Consider the following 18,909-nt stretch of genomic DNA (forward strand, 5'->3'; position numbering starts at 1 on the left):
ACACACATTCATATAAATTGATGTATATGTATGTATAGAAATATATCCTCTTTCAAGCTGATCTCTCATAAAGATATTTTTCTTCCTTACTTTTATCTTCTACTCATACTGGTTCAGAAATAGTCAAATGCCCACTGATATATAAGTTAAGAGGGTATCTGTCTTTGTCAACAGAAGTGAGTGTCAAGTGGGTGAGTGGACAACTGAGAGAAGGTGGCAGCTGAGTGAGAATGGATAAGTGGATGACAGAGCAACTGAGTAGGAAGAAGGACAAGTAATCAACTGTGATAAGATTCTAGAATATCATATTTTCCAACCTTTTAACTCCTGTTGTGGCTTTCCTTTGAACATTCTCCAAGTCTCATATCTCCTTTTTCTTTGTCTGGCAATCTTTGGTTCTCTCTGTCTTGGAATCTATTTGTGTGTGTGTGTGTGTGTGTGTGTGTGTGTGTGTATTTCCCACTGGCAAAATGCTTACTCCAGTGCCAGGTAATATTTTATAACAATGAGATCCCTCATATGTAAATGTAACTTCATTTAAGAATTATTTGTAGTAATGAGTTTGTGGAAATGTAATGAGAAAAAGAAAATGTGCTTGTTTATTCCTTTTAGGAAATTCCTCTATTCCCCCTGGTTTTCATCAGCTATAGTTTTGGCAGGCTGTGGGCATGGAAATGTGAAGACATCATTTGCAAAGAGATTTATACAGATGTCACCATAGGGTTAGGCAGTTGGAAAATCCAGCAATCAAAATGAATAGGCATTTAAAATTAAGGACATGCCATACTTTTGCTAACACTCTGGTTTTGAAGATTGTCAGTAGTTCACAGGAGACTTTTCAGACCTCAAAAGTATTCATAGTGGCAAGACCAATTTATATCCACTAAGATGAGAACCAAAGCAAGCTACAGAAAATGGTATACTTCCTTCAAATCCATTAAGGTGACAATTCATTTGTATTTCAAAAGCATACTATGTGTGCTAAGCACTAAGGAGGATACTAAAGAAACTGATCTCAATGAATTTATGGATGTACCTGTGGTACGTTGGAGTGGACTTTCAGGGTTTTAATTGAGCACCACTAAAAATAGGTATAATTCCTAAGCAGGCCAAGGGAATAGCACTAGCAAAAGTTAAGAGTGAGAAAAGATAATGGGATGTTTAAGAGACAAGAGGGTAAATGAAGGTAGAATGTTTCAGAGTACTAATGAGAAATGATAAATGAGCAGCATGGAAACCAAGTTGTATAGGACAGAGTATCAAGTTGAGGTCTATCAGCAATAGAGAGCCACCAACATTTGACCACTTTTTATAAAATCAACAATCATTGTTATAATATCAATCTTTGATAAGGGGAGAAACTCATGGGATGATGAAAATTCTGGAATGTAAAATAGTTTTATACAAATGCAGCACATATCATGAACTAAGATATATATTGGGACTAGTAAGTGAGAAGCAAGAGAAGCAATGAACAAAATAATTACTCTTGTAGGCCTTACAACTGTACTAACTATCAAGAACACAAGTATCCTTTGAAATTGAAGAATTAATTGAACCACTGGTAGCCTTTTGAAGGATGTGTGTCCTGCATCTCAATATTTTAGGCAGACTAGACAACTAAATAAGATCCTGATACTATGTAAGTATCCCCAAGCTTTCTAATTCATTTTGAGTATATGTTAAGAAGACAAGCCAGCTTCTGGTTATTCTAACCTTTCATCTATAACATAATGGTTTGTTTGTACTTTGCTGAACAACAAATATTAGAAACAACTAATCTTAATCAGAGAGGTTAGTACATAAAAGTTAGTTATAAACACTAAAAATGAAGCTCCAGAGTTGAAAAGTAAAAATAAACACTGTATTAGTTACAGGACAGAAAGTCAACCTCTTTGAGATATACATAAATAAAATCAGTCTTCTCCTTCTCTCCACTTACAGGACTTCCCTGCCCCTCTCAGGGCCAGGGGAATATGCTCAGACAGTCTCCCCCACAGCTTCTGCTAGCCAGCTTTCTTCTTTTCTCCTTGGGGAGGAATCAAGCAGATTAAGAGGATAATCCTAAATGCTTCTCTAAATTAAACTTAACCCAAAGAAGTGAGTATATATTGCTGGGAGCCATTAGCCAAGTAGGTATGACAATTTCCTTGCCAGCGTACCCCATGTTGCTGACATTTTGCAGTGACATTGAATGTAGTTGACCTTGCTCAAGGACCAGGGCGGATTAGGGTGTTCCCGGTTTAACATAATCGGGTTTAGGGCGTTCCCAGTTTAGGTTCCAGGTTTAAGGTTTAAGATTATTCCTGCTGGGAATAGGGCGTATCCTGCTGCCTAAGTTCCCCTTGAGTTCTCACGGGATTCAGACAGTATATCTTGGGAGACAGAAGCCCAGTGGAGGTGAATTTGGGAGAGAACGTGGATTTTGGGCAGAGAACGTGGATTTCCCCAGAACGTGTCTGTATACGGCTGGTGTGAGTTCGGGAACAAAGAGTTGCTGTTTGAATCTACAAGCTGTGTGGTGGCTCGTGATTTTGTGCCCAGCCAGACTGCGGCAATATATGACACTAAAAATCAGAACTGCTCTCTGCTTAATGTGGGGAACTAATATCATTTTCCACTTGGCACCAAACAAAAATGACCCCACCATACTCATGCGCACACACACACACACACACACACACACACAAAGCAGCACCTCCTTCTTCTCCCCAAAGTCCAAGATGTTCCAGACAACATAACAAACCACACAGTTGGGAATGATTCATATGTTTCCACTCTCTGTCCAAAAATGAGCAAAAATAGTTTCCACTTAATTTATAATCAGAATTTTCTGCACATTTCCTAAAAAACGAAACGGGAACTATTAAAAATCTGCTCTTTCTTTCTCTAAAAATTACTGACTAGTCACAGACTGAAGCATCTTTTGATAAATACTTTCATGTTTCCTCTATCCCTTGAGACAAGAGTTATATAGCTATATGATGCCAAATGTCTAGTCAATCATCCAATGTTTTCATATGTTTTCAAATAGTTGGTGTTCAGTAGATACAGGCTTACTCTCTCCAGTCTTTTTGTTATCTCAACAGTACATATGGATACGGATATTTGTTTGGAAAATTTCTCAAGGCCAATGCCTTATTATAGTCCTAACACCTGCAAATATTTGGCAGAGGTTGTTCCATCCTCTCCAAATCCCCCATTCTTCCTACAATCCCACCGCCATCTATCACCACTATGAAGTTGTAAGTTTATATAATATGCCCTTTCTTTGATGCTGCTAATCATTTTTCTATGACCCATTAAATGTGCAGTTGCTAGAGCAAAAAGTTAAGTTTCAAATCACATTTCATGAACATACATCTAAAACAAAGTGGCAGAAGGCTACAATGGAAAAATTGTCAATTTGATCTAGACACTGAGATTTAGTTGCAGCTCTCCTACTACTAAACAATTCTGTGACTTTGGCCAAATCCCTTAAACTTTCAAAGACTCAGTTTATGCAGCTTTAAAGTGTAAGGTTTTGGCTAGACCAGATATAAGGACTAAAATTTTATGATTCTAAGGATTGAAGTCAATGAGATAATCCCCCTCTGTTGCCTTGATATGAATGAGAGTATCACCTTGAGTGAAATCAAATGATAAACATTGAATTTTATATACATTAGATATAAATAATAACCTGAATTGGCACAAACCATTATCAGTGTGACCATTCTCAATATTAATTACAACAAATTACAGAAGGGAAAAAGTGTCCTGTTCTGACTACTCCTACCTTCATCAACATTATATATTTTACATAAGTTTGAAAGAATTTTCCAGAACATGGAAGGAAGAAAATATTCACTCCCTTCTTGCTCTCCTTACATGCTATCTAGCTCTTTATTTATTTATTTATTTTTTTTTATTTTTTGGTACTGGGGATTGAACTCAGGTGTACTTAACCACTGAGCAACACTCCCACCCCTTTTCTGTATTTTATTTAGAGACAGGGTCTCACTGAGTTGTTTAGTGCCTCGCTAAATTGTTGAGACTGGCTTTGAATTCAAGATCCTCCTGCCTCAGTCTCCCAAGCAACTGGGATTACAGGCATGCGCCACCACACCTAGCCCCTATCTAGCTCTTTATTCTAACTTGGCCTCTGTACTCAGGTCCTATTTTGAGGTAATAATAGTACTATCCATTTAAAGATTTTATTTTTATGGAATCTTTGTTTTGTAGCTTCCTTCTTAAGAAAAATTATACCACATAGCAGGCAATGGGAATAAAACAATACATCTGACATTTGTTAGCATCAATGTGAGGTAGGAGGACTTAAAAAAATAGGAACTTTGACTTGCACATAAACTTCAGATGCTACAACTCCAGAAAACTGTCCACTGTCCACTGAACACAAATGAAAGACTTGGAACTTCCCAGGTGGGTACTGCAAACAAGTGCTTCAGTCTGTAGCCCACAATAACAAGCACTGGCACAAAAGTCAATACTGAATTAAATATTTATTGCATTTAGTTGAAATTGCTAGTACAGGTCTTTGATTATCCCTCCTAATTTTGTGGTACATTAAAATTTTTTTGTTGTTTGTTTTAAGTTTTTTTTTTAATTCTTAAGGCAGGTTTAGAATTACCAGTGTTAAGTGCTTAATGACAATTTGTAATGGCCAATAGCATACTTTTGTTTCTTTTTTTTTTTAAAAGAAAGAGAGAGAGAATTTTTAATATTTATTTTTTAGTTTTCAGCGGACACAACATCTTTGTTTGTATGTGGTGCTGAGGATCGAACCCGGGCCGCACGCATGCCAGGCGAGCGCACTACCGCTTGAGCCACATCCCCAGCCCCAATACTTTGTTTATTTACTGCACTGAACATGCAAATACAAACATATGCTAACTTCCTCCACAAAAAATCTCTCATCTATATAGATACACTCAGACACCTCCACCCACACCTACACAGAGACACACCCAAACATGCAAATCAGTGCATATGCTTATTGTAGTACACCTACACAGGCACTCACATACTTAAAAGAAGAGTTAGAAAGATCATAGCAAACATATGCAATGTGCAATATGCCACTGACAGAGGAGAGAAGTTGCTGGTTCTCTGGATGGACTACTGGTGGAGTGAGCCATGGGCTAAATCCCCTGGAATTATCCAGAAGTATATGAAAGCGTGCAGGTGAGGTTATTGCTCATGAGAACAACTTGGAGATCACTCTGTTGTCTATTGGAAAAGTGACCCATTTTATTAGGGAACTTGCTAACTGTATAACTATGTGTTAAGAGTCAAAGTCATGTAAGGAATATTTTCCAGATCCCTTACCTTGAGTTTCTCAAATCGATCATTCAGTGAGGCGACTTGATGGTCTCGGTGACGACCCACCAGTTTGCATAAGGCACAGATCAATTGGTCATCAGATACACAGTACATATTCACTTTCTCATTCTCATGGTCCAGGCAGGTAATCCCCCGAAGATGTGTGTCTGGCACTGGTTCCACCAGGCGATGGCTGGTGAAAGGTTTCTTGTTGGGGTGTGTGGCCCTTAGGCAACGGTCACAGTAGGAGACCTCACAGGTGATACATGTTTTCACTGCATCCCTTGGCGGGTCCTGCTCACAAAATTGGCAAGCAATTCGCTCACTAGACATGGTGGAACTGGGCCTATATGTCCTTTCCCGGCGGCTCTCACTTGGGGAATTGGGCCCACTGACTGAAGCCTTCTGGAAGCGATCAATAATGTTCTGCAGGGTCACATTCCTCTTGAGGCCATCCAGGCCCCGGTGGTTCAGCGAGATAACATACCTGCACGTGGGACACTGGAAAGCAGTAATGGGTTCAATGGATTCACCGGAGCTGCAGCTTGAGACCAAGATGCGATGGGCACAGCTGAAGCACAGACTGTGAGCACAAGGGAGCAGAAGGGGGTCTTCAAACAACTCGAGGCAGATTGGACAGGTCAATTCAGACTCCAGTGTTTCCATCTTTAGTGAAAATAATCCTGCTGAGGCATTAAGAACCACAGAGGCTGGGCTTTCACCTGTAAGGAATACAAAGCAAGAGTCATTAAGTATTTCCAAAGGAAAAGTGGATATTGCAAAATTATATTCTAACCAATCGAGACTTTACATGCTGAACTACCCAGGGATGCTTGAGCAATAGGAAGGTAATTTGGAAATTAATCAGGAAACCTTTCTTCCCGCTTCAAACCTTGTTTTTGACAAATGCCTGCATTTATCCTCTTGCACTAATAAATGAGCCAAGTGGCCACCTCTGGTTTTCTGATTAACATTACCATTCCAGCTCAAAATATTGGCATGATCATTCTCTCACATATTCTCCACTGACATCTCTTCTCCAGGGCTATGATGAGTTGAAGGCCCTGCAAAATTCTTAATCTCTATTCTCCAATATTGTTCTCTATTTCACTTCAAGGAAAGATATAAGGGCTACTCCTATTTCACATCCAGTGGAAAGAAAACAAGCCCATATTTCAAGCTAACTCTCTACTTCCTGAAATGATTCCATTCTGAGAGCCTGCATGAAAAAGGAGAGATAACTTTAGAAAAATGTGGTTCTCAGTGCAGGATAATAATTTCTTCTTCAGAGTGTGAACTTGAATTACTTCCTATTATCACACATGGAAATGTCTGTTACATCCCATTTCTAGTAAACTGAGTTGGTAGAAACAAAAAATGAGAATTCTCACTTTTGCTTTCTTTCCTCACCTTCAGAAAACCCATCAAGTCAAATGGGAATGAACTTTAAATTTTGACATATTCAGCAATAGTTGCTGATCAATGATAGTCATACTACCTTGTGGCTTCAGTTTGATTTTATTTTTAAACACCACTGAACTAGCAAAAGTGTGTTATGAAGTTTATCTCCCATATGTCTTTTAATACTTCCTAAAACATAACCAGATGCAAATCAAGATCAAGATAGAACTTAGCCAGATGAGCAGCCAGAAATTTTCAGATCTGAGGACTTTCATTTTAGTGTGCATCAGAGAGTAAAAGAAATCACCCAACTGACATGAAACTAACAACCTGGTTAGCCTCTCAGTCTCTCCATTCTCCTACAGGTATTTCTGAGCTATACAGATCTTACTGTAATGTATCTTCCATTAATTAAAATCCACACACATAAATATTCAAAGTTAGCTTTAAATAAGAAAAAATATAAAACATCTTTAATTGACTGAAATTGTTAATCTATTAGTATAGGAAAGAAAAAGGCATCTTTTGATTTTGAGCTTTTGTTCATCATCACACTATCATCATTCAAAACCTCATGGGGGCTTGAATTTTTTATTCCACTCATATATTTATCAGTGATATCTGCATACCTCTCACAGGATGCATAAATACTGAGTACAATTAAACCTAGTGCATAGGTACAATAGATGTACACCCAAAGGCTGTTTCTAAATCAGATCTTTTAAATGCACTGAACTAGCTAGATACTTAATGAAAATCTAGTTAAAAATAGGAAAGTGGGGTATAAAAGGGAAGACTCTTTGTAAAGCAACCACTCTCAGTTAGTTTAATAGGTTCAAAGGTGTGTGTAACCACTTTTCAAAGGAAATGTGAGATGTGGATCTAGGGATGTAGCTCAGTGTTAGAGTGCATGCCTAGCACACGTGTACTAAAGAAAACTGAAAACTAAAACCTGAGACATGTATTTTTATTTTACAATCTGTAAGTACTTGAAAATTGTTGATCAGTATTTTATAGCTTATAAAACCTATCAGCATGCATTTACAGAGATGAAAAATTAAAATATGCACATATATAACAGAATCTTAGAATTGGAAAAGGTTTCAGAAAAGAAAGATCCCAATTTCCGCTCAAGGTAGAAATATTGCTGAGATAGCTCCACCTTATTTCATTTAGATGCTCAAATTCAACATGTCCATAAATGAACTTGTGTTCCCCCACTATCCTTGAAAAAAAATATCAGCTCCTTTTCCAATTATCGCTGCCTGGTAAATATCAAGCCTATAAACCTAGGAGTTCTCTCATTTACATTTATAACTTCAACTACTGGTGACGTCCAGAATATTCTGTTTCATTTCATTTACATATCTGTATATCTAGTGAACTCTCTCTGCTCTTTCAGGACATCAATGATTTCATATTTTTATTCATAGCATGACACCTCCACAAACTAGGTATTCAATAGTTGTTAATAAAGTATTCCTTAAAGTAGCAGTAAGAAGGGATTTAGCATTTATTGAGTACCTCCTGTATTCTGAGTACAATGTTAAGCACTTTACACACATTATTTCACTGAATTCTTTCACAAAACCTGTGAGGAAGGTATTATTATTATCTTCATCATATAGTTAGGAAAGTGGGGCTCAGGGTTATTAAGTAAATCAACTGGGAACATAATACCCAGTCACAGGTCAATCTAATGCCAATACCTGTGCTCTTTACACCTTAATTTCAATCATCTCACTTCCTTCACTGTATTTTATCTTGACTATTTATAAGAGTATTCTAAAGAGCAGGTTTCTACTTCTATTTTTGACTCTCTGTCCCTCCAAATCTGTCTCCTTCATTCTGATCACTTCCAGAATCATATCTCTTTGCTCTAGGGCCATCTCCACTTCACACTACACTTCTACTACTATCTTCCAGGGCTGCATGTCTGCATTCCTCAGCGTCTGTGTTGGAAGCTACCTGGGTTGATCAGAAGCATTGGGGAAAGCACATTTATGGTTGAAACCTATATAAAATCTACCAGAGTGCCACAGTTTTCCTGTCTTAGAAGAGTTATTCTACACAGAGGGAAAGTTCTCCTATTTTGCCTGAAGCCCTAAAACGTGTTCCCAAATCAACGTGACCATTGAAACTCACTATGAAACTGAGCATGGGAAAATGTGCAATGGGTCAGGATTACCTTGAGTAAGGTCAAAAATACTTGTTCTTTTTTTTTCATACTGGAGTTTGAACCCAAAGGCACTTTACCACTGAGCCACATCCCCAGCCCCTTGTCCATAACTTTCAAAGGATTCTTAAGAGTCCTTGACAGAAAACTCAAGCAGCACAGGGCTCAAAGTAACCAAACTTAACTGATTTCAGCTCTATGAAGAACAATGTAAAATGGTTACAATCTGTTGCTTATTGGAAGTAATTTTTCTATTCTGTTCTATTTTATTATCATATAGTAATTACTTTAGCCAATGGTGGGGAACTGGATACTTTTATTAACTTCTTCAAACATTTATTTATATGCATAAACTCTCATTTATGAGGTCTCCTTGTTCTGGTTACTCTTAGTGATTCAGCATCCTTTCAACTGCTCTATTTTTCTATACCTCCATGATTATCAAAACACTTTTACATACATTATCTCAATTAGCTTTCTCAATTTTCTAAAAGGTGGTAATATTATTACAAGAAAATAATTTGTCCAAGGTCATACTTGTTTGAAAATATTAATGCTAATATTCAAACTTATGGAGAAAACTCCAGAAATAAACCTATATATTTATGGCCAACTTATTTTTAATAAGAGGTTCAAGCTCATTCAATACACAAAGAAGAATCTTCTCAACAAATGTGTCCTCAGACAATTGGATCTCCATAAGCAAAAGGATGAAGCTGGAGCCCTACCTCATAACATATATAAAATTAATTCAAAATGGAAAAGTAAGGGCTGAAACAATAAAATTTTTGGAAGGAAAGTATACATTTTCATGAACTTAGATTAGGCAACAGCTTTTTAAAAATATCTTTATTTTATTTATTTTTATGTGGTGCTGAGGATCAAACCCAGGGCCTTGCGCATGCCAGGAGAGTGCTCTACCTCTGAGCCACAACCCCAGCCCACAACAGCTTCTTAAATGATACCAAAAGCACAAACGACCAAATAAAATATAAATAAATGGTATTTCATCATAATTTAAAACTCTAGGGCTGCCAACAGAACCATCAACATAGTGAAAAGACAACTCACAGAATAGGAGAAAATATTTGCAAATCATATCTGATAGGAATCTGGCATCTAGAAACACAGAAAACTTATAACTCAACAATAAAAAAGACAAATGGCCCAATTTAAAAATAGACAAAGGGTTTTGAATACACATTTCTTCAAAGATGATATACAAATAGCCAAAACACACATGAAGACATGCGCAACATCATTAGCCATTAGAGAAATGCAAATCAATGCCACACTGTAATACTACTTCACATACACCAAGAAGGCTGTCAACAAACAAGCCAAAATCAGAAAATAGCAAGTGTCAGTCAGAATGTGAAGAAATTAGAGACCTTATACATTGCTGGTAGGGATGTAAAATGGTGCAGCTGCTTTGGAAAATAGTTCAGCAGTTCCTCAAAATGTTAAACAGTTATCATAAGACCCAGAAATTACACTCCAAGGAATATACCTAAAAGAATTGGAAATGTAATGTACTCATTGAAAAATTTGTACACAAAATGTACATAGTAGCAGTATTCATGGTAGCCAAAATGAAAACAACCCAAAAGTCCATTAAGAGATGAACAGATAAAGAAAATATGGTTATACATATAATAGAATATTATTTGACTGTGAAAGGAATGAAGTACTGATACTTGCTACAACATGGATGACCCTTGAAAACATTATTCAGAGTGAAAGAAGCCAGACACAAAGGCCATGTGTATTGTATGATTCCCTTAATGTGAAATGACCAGAATAGGTAAACCCATAGGAATAGAAAGTGGATTAGTGGTTGTTAAGGGTCAGGAAAGGGGGAGGGAAATGATAACTAACAGGTACAATTTCTTTCTGGGATGAGGAAAATGTTCTGTAATTAATTATATAGTGGTGATGGTTGCACATTTTTAATATACTAAAAATCAGCGAATTAAACACTTTAAAATGGTGAATATTTTGGTGTGTGAATTGTAGCTCAATTTTTTAAAAAGAGAGATTCAAATCCAAATCTGTCTGACTCCAGAGTGGAAATAATTAACCACTGTACTATACTGCCAACTGTGTAATTACATAGTATTTACGAACTCTACTGGATTGCTTACTTCTTTTGATTGTTTTTCTAGGTCAGTGATTCCCTATCTAAGTTTTGCAATGCCCTGAGATATTGTTAATGATCAACAGGTGTCAGAAAATTCTCAACTCACAATTTTTATTCAGTTAAAAATATTCAAGTAGCTCCTGAAAAATATTTTACTCCTATCATCACAACATAATTTTAGAAGAAGGAAGTGGTATGACAAAAACAAAACAATAACATAGTGTTGCAACTTCAAACAGATTTCACATCAGTGATCTATGAGGAATTAAAGGATATGCTAAGGACAAAGACAGGACCTGATAGGGTGCAACCTGATGACAAGTAATCGTGAAACTTATTCCAGAAAACGAAATGGTTTGTCATAAAAATTAATGAAATGCCTGGGAGGGTAGGACCATTTGGTATATGTCCTGGTGTACTGTATGTAGTACATCCATAAAAACTTAAATTGAGCAACAAACTTTAACTCAATTTAAGTTTTTATAGTATCCTATATACAGAATGCAAATGCATAGTAGGTTAAGAAGCAAATGTCCATGTGCATATAACTGGATTAATTTGCTTCCAAATCATTGAGTTACTGCTGTGTAGTCAAATATATATGTTTATGTATTTGCCCTTGCTCTATTATAAAATTGTTTCTGTATGGTTTATCTTTATCCTGCTCTCTTCTTTAGGCTAAAATCCATGAAAAAAAAAAAAACTAATGAGAATAAACTCATCAATGAGTTATCAGAAAGTTCTGTGCCTGGGTAGAAATACAAAAGAGGAGTTTCGATGAGCAGGACATCACTAGGTGACAGATATCTTATGGGACCACTGTAATATTAGCAGTTTGTCATTGCCTGAAGCATCATTACACAGCACATGAGTCTGTGTGTATGTATGTATACTGTAATTTATTGTAAATGCAATATATACATATGTATCTATTATTAATTGGGTAATCTGAAGTTACCAATTTATCATTCATATTTTTTGGTTATTCCTTAAGGCAAATTGAATGATGTGATTCTTCTCAATATAAAATTTCAGAAAAAAATAATGCATTCTACCCTTACAAGATGAAAGATTGATTTTAGCATAGCCTTCTAAATACAGCATCTAGATAACTCTGATCTGCACTTGGCAGAGTTCTATTACTTAAAATGTTATCTGAACATACTTAAATGTCCACTTATTCTAGCAGCTAATACGTCATCTAGTTTTCATCTTCTATTCTGCAGAGCATGGGTTCTGGGCTCTCACTACCTACCTACCTACCTACCAAACTACCTGAGGAGCCACAATCTTTTTTCCTTCACAGAAAATCCATGAGTATCAAACCAAGCCTGACCTCTGGGCTATAGATTAAGAATTGACCTGAGTTGTAAGGTTTTATTTAAAAATCAATTAATATAAACTAAATGTTGTTCAGAATATCAACATTAATCTCCCATGAGATCTTCCTTAAAATATTAGAAACTGTAGGGGAATGAGAAGATGAGTCATGGCTTAGTCTAATGTTTCCTCCATGATAAAATATTGTTTAAGTTGTACTAGAATCATCAGATAATATTGTTAAGATGCTTTCCATCTCTGACATCTTATTATTATAGAGCTCCTGCTATTTGTTGATGAATAGGAAAGATAACTTGGGTTATTGTAAATTAGCTAATATGAACACAAATCTTATTTATTTTTCTAGTTTTAACTAGAAAGGCTAACAAGTGATGGACATCATCATCAAGGGAACTAAAAATGAACAAAATGCATGACTTTCCCTTGGCTAAGTCAAGATGCTGAATTACAGTGGATGGTTTTGCCTGTTGTATCTCAAGGAAGTTACAATGAATGTTCCAGCGGACAACTGAAGAAGAGAGGAGTCCCAGGTGAGTATAAACTAAGGAGGACACCTTTTTCAACTGAAAAAAGAAGACAACCAAATCCCAGGACACTATGATTAGCAAAGGACCCTTTGAAGTTCAAATTCTATGCAAACAATGTGTAGAATTCTTACCATAGAGGATAAGGACAAAAGAAAAAGAAAAAGAAAAAAAGAAACCCCCAAAAAGAGGGCTAGGTATTAAGTAATTGTAATTCATAAGAATAGTTACATTACATTTGTATAGTATTTTATAGTTTTCAAATTTCAAAGCCATTATCTTTTTTGATCATCCAAATAGAGTCTGGTTGTAGTCCGGGATCTAAACCAAATTAGCAGAACCATCCAAAGGAAGTCATTTCATCTCTTTGGGCCACAGTTTCCATATCTATTGGATTAAAAATACTTGTCCTATGCATCTCACAGGCTCTTGTGAGGATCAGATGAGGATAAAAGAAAATAATTAACCTGTTTGACAAATATAAATATTCTCATCATACACTTCATAGAGGATACACATAAAACATGTTATTTTTTTTTTACAAGCTGAAAATGTTTGGAAATTCATCCCAAACACATGCTTGTCATAATGGAGGATAATCACACTTCCCCACAAGATTGTTGGAAGGCATGTGTCTGTGGTATTTCTTATTCTCCTATGTATTCCCCTTTAGGCTAGGATCCCCCCCCCCTCAAGGAAAAAAACCTATCTGTGTTCTCTTAAGCTCTCACGACACACAGGGAGAGCTCAGGACTGGAGGTTGATTACTGACTGGCAGAGAAAACCACAGCCAGTTCCTGTCTAATAGGTTATTAAAGCCTACTTAATATTTTATAGTATATGGATTTAATGATATTTTCCTTTCAATAATTAAATCCAACCATTGGGTATTTTATATAATATAGTCACGATAAACATTAAAATAATATGGAAGTAGCAGAACTAATAGTCCTGAATCTGCTGCAAATGCAAAAGATTAATCTAAGTAACCAAGAAACAGATTTGCCAAGGTAACACATGATAATTGACAGGAATCCTAAGTACAATTCATAACGCCTTTATCTTAATGCAGATTACACTGGCAAGGTTAGAAGGTTGGAGAACAAATGCAGAACAAACTTAATTTACCTACTGCTATCAGTACAGCTTTTCATCTATTCCAGGACTATTTTTCTCAGCCTGTTTCCCAATGAAATATTTGTGATTTTTTTTAAGTTCAGCAGTCCACCCGGATGGGCCAGTCATCTCTATTTTTACAGAATAAATTTTGCAATATATATGAATGTAAGACCTGCTGTTGAATGTTAGGCTGCGAGGACCCCAAGTTCAGGTCAGAAACAAGGGACAGAGAACAGAGGCCTACTTGAAATCAAACTTCTATTCTCCTGGGAACCACATGGATCCTAGCAACACTTAACAAAGGGCTATAGACAAAGTGATAGAGGATTCTGGACCGTAAACCATTTTTCTACCTCTGGGCTGTATATATTCAGACATTTCACTGTCCTGAATTAACATTGTTTGCCATGCCTCTGCATTATGATCCTATCAGGACAGATTGCAAATACTGGGATTTTTATATTTCTGGAGGATTTTAGATTATATAATGTGTTTGTTATCAGATCATCTGGTTTCAAGATACTCCAGAGACAGAAGAGGCTGACCTGCAGGAAAGAGGCTGAAACAAAGGCCAAGGTCAGGCAGTCAGAGCATTGCAAGGAGACAAGAACCCAAGTAGGATAACTCTTTACAAATGATACTTTGCCAATCCAGTTAGCCTGAACCAACATCCTAGTGTGTATTCAGGTGAACTCTACATGAAGAAGGGAGTGATTGGGTGTTGACACATTATTCAAAATCCCTCCATCACCCATACTTTAAACAGCTTATATCATCTAGTAGTCTTATCAGCATATATAATTTATAAGGAAAAATACAGAATCTGGAAGATTGACTAACAAAAACATTATATCTGCCTATGGTTACAAAGAAGGGGAATATGAAAAGAGTAACAGTCAGGAAGAGCCACAAACCTCTAGAGCCCATAAAAAACTCTAAGAAGATTTTTAATAAATGAAAGTGGATGCCAATACCAATTATCAGAGGAAGAGGGAACTGAAAGGGGAATAGCTATTTGCACAGGGGGATAACTAGAGTTGGAATTTCTTGTCTCAATGCCACTTGTCTGATCTTCTGACTTGTTAATGTGACCTAACACACTGGTTGAGAAACACTTCTCTAGTCTCTTTTTTTAACTGCTCAGCAATGAACACAATGCTTTTTGAGAGACCTGAAATATCAATCTTTGTGCAATACAACCTTCATATCAAATTTTCAATCATGAAAAAGTGAAGCGTTTCAAACTCTCCTGAACTATGGGATATCTAGTATGAACATGTTACACTTCATATTTAGATGATGCAATTCTCCAAATCAAGAAACCCAGCTTAAGTAAGGAGGCACTTCATGAACACAAAGCCTCATTTTTTTCTTTTTTGCACAGAAGAGAGAACAAAAATTTAATGCTAAATGGAAATGGAGCACCCTTGTGCCTCTTGCAGCTCCTTAGCAGCAAAGGACCTAAGACCCAGAACCCAAGAGCCCAGTTCCAGGGCATAACAGCTAGGGAGTTACCAAGATCCATAAAAATTAGATGACAGATACACACAAGACCAAGCAGGTACTTCCAAGAACAGTCATTTGAGACAGAGACTGCACCTCAGCCCTGTTTTCACCCTTTTTAGGGCATATGTATGTCACTATTCAAAAAGAGAAAACTTGAGTTCTAAGGGACTGAATGAACACACAGCATTCTCTCCTCTTCATCAAGCCAATGAGTTTTTCTGAGTCATAAAGACATATTCCTTCTATAGTTTCCTTCTCAATTGCTGTGATGTCAGCAGATTTTATGGGAGGAGGGATGGGGGAATGGACAGGCTCACTACCCAGAGCAATATTTGGATGCAATTATGAGACTCCACTGGCACTACTTTAAGTTCTGCAAGTTGAAGCAGGTTGCCCTGTTCTTAGACAAGGGATTAACTAAACCAATTTCATTTAAATCAATTTGCACTGTTCAGATGATATGCTTATGAAGCAACCAAGTCACTGATTTGCAACAGTATTTCCTGGAGGTGGCCTTACAAGGTGCAACATGCTAAATGAGAATTTTAGCAGTCTTGAGAGTAAACAGAAGAAACATGACCAGTCCTTTACATACCTAGCCCTCTGCCCCTACCTTGAACAGCACTTCCCCATCCTCATGCTGGAGCTACAAGTATGAAATCTAGCCTGGAATGAGCTGAGGGCAAAATACTGGGCCAAATAGTTAGTCCAGTCAACAGAGGACCCTGCACATTATAGGTGCTTAATAAATATTGTTGACTCACTGCTGCCAGATGCTAATCATGTTAATATAGCAAGGCCTAAAATTATTTATGCCACTTTTCATTAGAAATTAGCTAACTGCCCCCATATGGGCTAAAAATGGGTGAGGTTGTTTTTGAATGAGTCTGACTCAGATTGTTGGGTTAGAGTACATTAGATGTGATGCAAGACTCGACTTAAAATCATCACCATTACTCTGTATGCCTACTTGTAGGTATGTTTTCATACAGTTGTACATTCATTGGGGAAAAATAGACTTAGTACCTAAATACAATGATAGATTTGAATCCCAGGGAACTAATAATGGCAAATTAATATTTTGGTAAACTAGGGTTCCTACTTATACTCAGTCAGTCCACTAACCCCATAAAAGGTAAATGAAGTGCTTTCTTTGAGAAGTAGAATACTGAGGATTTATAGAATCCTTTCATCTTCAAAGGACCAAGCCAAGACTCACAATACCCAGTACACAATATTGTGCCTTTTATACAAGTAACCAACTATGAAAGAAAGGTCATAGGAATGTCCTAAGGCCATAAAGCCAATGCAACATCAGATTTGGGATGAACTCTCTGATCTTCTTGGCTCCTAGACCTGTATTTCAACCAAATAAATCAAGTTGTGAGGAACAATCAGGAGAAATCTAATTCACATTATATATCTGTATTAAGTTAATTGGGAAGGAATATATAAAAATAGCAAAGATTGTCTCTCCCTCAGGGCAGTGAGAGTGGACAGGCCGATAGATAGAGGGGTGTATGGGGGGTAATCATCTGGGGTAAAGCAAAACTACTCCCAAATAGAAGAGAAGTAGAGGAGGGGAACTCCAAAATTGGCAACCCCCTTTTATTGGAACATTGCCAGAGAGACTGATTGGAGTACAGGGATGTAAAAGAATGAGGTTAAAGGCCCAACTTAAGAATCACATGTATTAATCCCCATACTGTACTTATCTATTTGCTGCTTTCAAGATATTCTTTCATACGGGTTCCTCCTCAAAGACATGCAACCATAACCATCCACCCATCCCACAATCAGAAATCCTCATAAAAGGCAACGTGGTTGAGAAACAAGAAGCGGTATGGCTGGAAGTGCACAGGATGATGGAGAAAGGCTGGGGATGAGGGGCTCTGGTGGGAGGTTTGGATGAATAAGTAGGTGTTACAAGGCAGGAATAAAGTGAGTGATCTTGAAAATGGGTGGGGGAGACAGAGAGGGACAGGAAGAAGAAGCGGAAGAAAGAGAGATAGGAAGAGGAGAGAGTGAGGAGGAAGAAGAGAAGAGGGGAGGGGAGAGGGGGGAGAGAGAGAAAGAGAGAGGAAAGCCCAATGAGCCCAGGACCCCAAATTTGTTGCTCTAAGAAGAAATGCCTCTGAAAATAGTGTGTTGCACACGAAGTGCTAAGTAACCTAAACCGGACCATCACCAGTAATGTTTCTGTAAATCTACTCTGCCGTTATTTACTTAATTCTCACGAGCCAGAAATGGAAATCCCCACCTTCCCCCGGTTCAGTCGCAGTCTGTCCTGTGGACATATGTAAGTTTTCTCTCTCCCCTACAGAGCTGGTTTCACAGCTAGGCCAGAAATAAGGAACCACCCAGACGGAGACTCGAGGATCGCTCCCCTGGCTGGAAAAGGATTAAGTTTCGCCAGGCCTCCCCGCAGACAGGGTGTCCGCAGCATCACAGGCTGCTGCGCCAGCACCGCTGGTCAGACGGCCGACCCAGGGGCGCCGCCCGGGCTGAAGAGGCTACTGGCCACAGGAGCGTGGGAAGGCAGCAGTGCCCTTTCCCAGACTCACGCTCAGGCGCCGGGGAGAGCTGCTCAGCTGCTCTGCCCCGCACCACCCGGGCCCGGAGGAGGCCTCCAGCCACCCCCGCCTGGCACCCAGGAGTGCTAACACCGTCCCAGGAGGGCAGCGGCAGGAGCCAGAGACAGGCCAGGGTCCCTGTTGCTGCCGGCCCGGGCTTCACGGGCCCCGTCACCCCTTTCTGCTGACCCGGGAGACCTTGCCCAGCTCCGGGCCCCAGCGGCACCTGAGGAGTAGCCGGAACCGGGGCCGAGCCCTGCGCGGACGGCTACACTGGACCCCCAGGGCCGCGGCGAGGGGGCGCATTTTACCCATAGCGTCCCGTGTGCCAGCCATCTCCTACGCGCGCTCAAGAGCGCTGGGCGCCCGTCTGCCTCCGCAGCAAGCTGGCTCGGGCTCTGGCGCGAGCTCCCGGGCCGCCGTCGCTGCCGCCGCCACCACCGCTCTAGGCCGCCGCCCGCCTTCGCCTTCGCTGCCTCCGCTCAGCTGCCGCCGCCGCGCAGCCAGCAGAATCCGCCAGCCTGCGCGCCCCGCAGGGGACTGCACGGCAATAGTGACGCTATCGCTCCTGGATCTCCCGAGCTAAACTTAAGAGTTTTCGCCCCTCAGTCCAGGGGCAGCACCATGACACTACAGCAGCACCACTGTCATTTCCGCCGCCGCAGAGGGGAAAAAAAAAAAGGCAATCCCTTCGAAAAGGGGGGTGGAGTGGGAGCATACAGGGCTGAGGCTGACACCCCAAGGGAGCACTGGGAGGGGCCCCGGCAGAAGGGGCGCTGGGCCACCTTCCTGGGCTCACCTTCCACC

At 39.0% G+C, this 18,909-nt stretch overlaps 1 protein-coding gene across 6 annotated transcripts in view; it reads right to left on the minus strand.

Annotated features, from left to right (window-relative positions):
- The window catches only part of Mid2 (midline 2), a 97,390-nt gene that overhangs the window by 76,553 nt on the left and 1,928 nt on the right, over nucleotides 1-18,909 (minus strand). For 3 of the 6 annotated variants that reach the window (XM_048796889.1, XM_048796886.1, XM_048796888.1), the window contains exon 2: nucleotides 5,329-6,044. In XM_048796889.1, coding sequence (XP_048652846.1) covers nucleotides 5,329-5,988 — 660 coding nt within the window. In that variant the 5' untranslated portion in view covers nucleotides 5,989-6,044. Of the gene's footprint in view, nucleotides 1-5,328; nucleotides 6,045-18,328; nucleotides 18,904-18,909 lie in introns of those variants that run through there. The other 3 variants (XM_015497932.2, XM_048796887.1, XM_048796891.1) reach the window with 2 other exon arrangements.

This window comes from Marmota marmota, unplaced genomic scaffold (assembly GCF_001458135.2).
Source record: "Marmota marmota marmota unplaced genomic scaffold, marMar, whole genome shotgun sequence".
In the NCBI taxonomy this organism is placed as follows: Eukaryota; Metazoa; Chordata; class Mammalia; order Rodentia; family Sciuridae; genus Marmota; species Marmota marmota.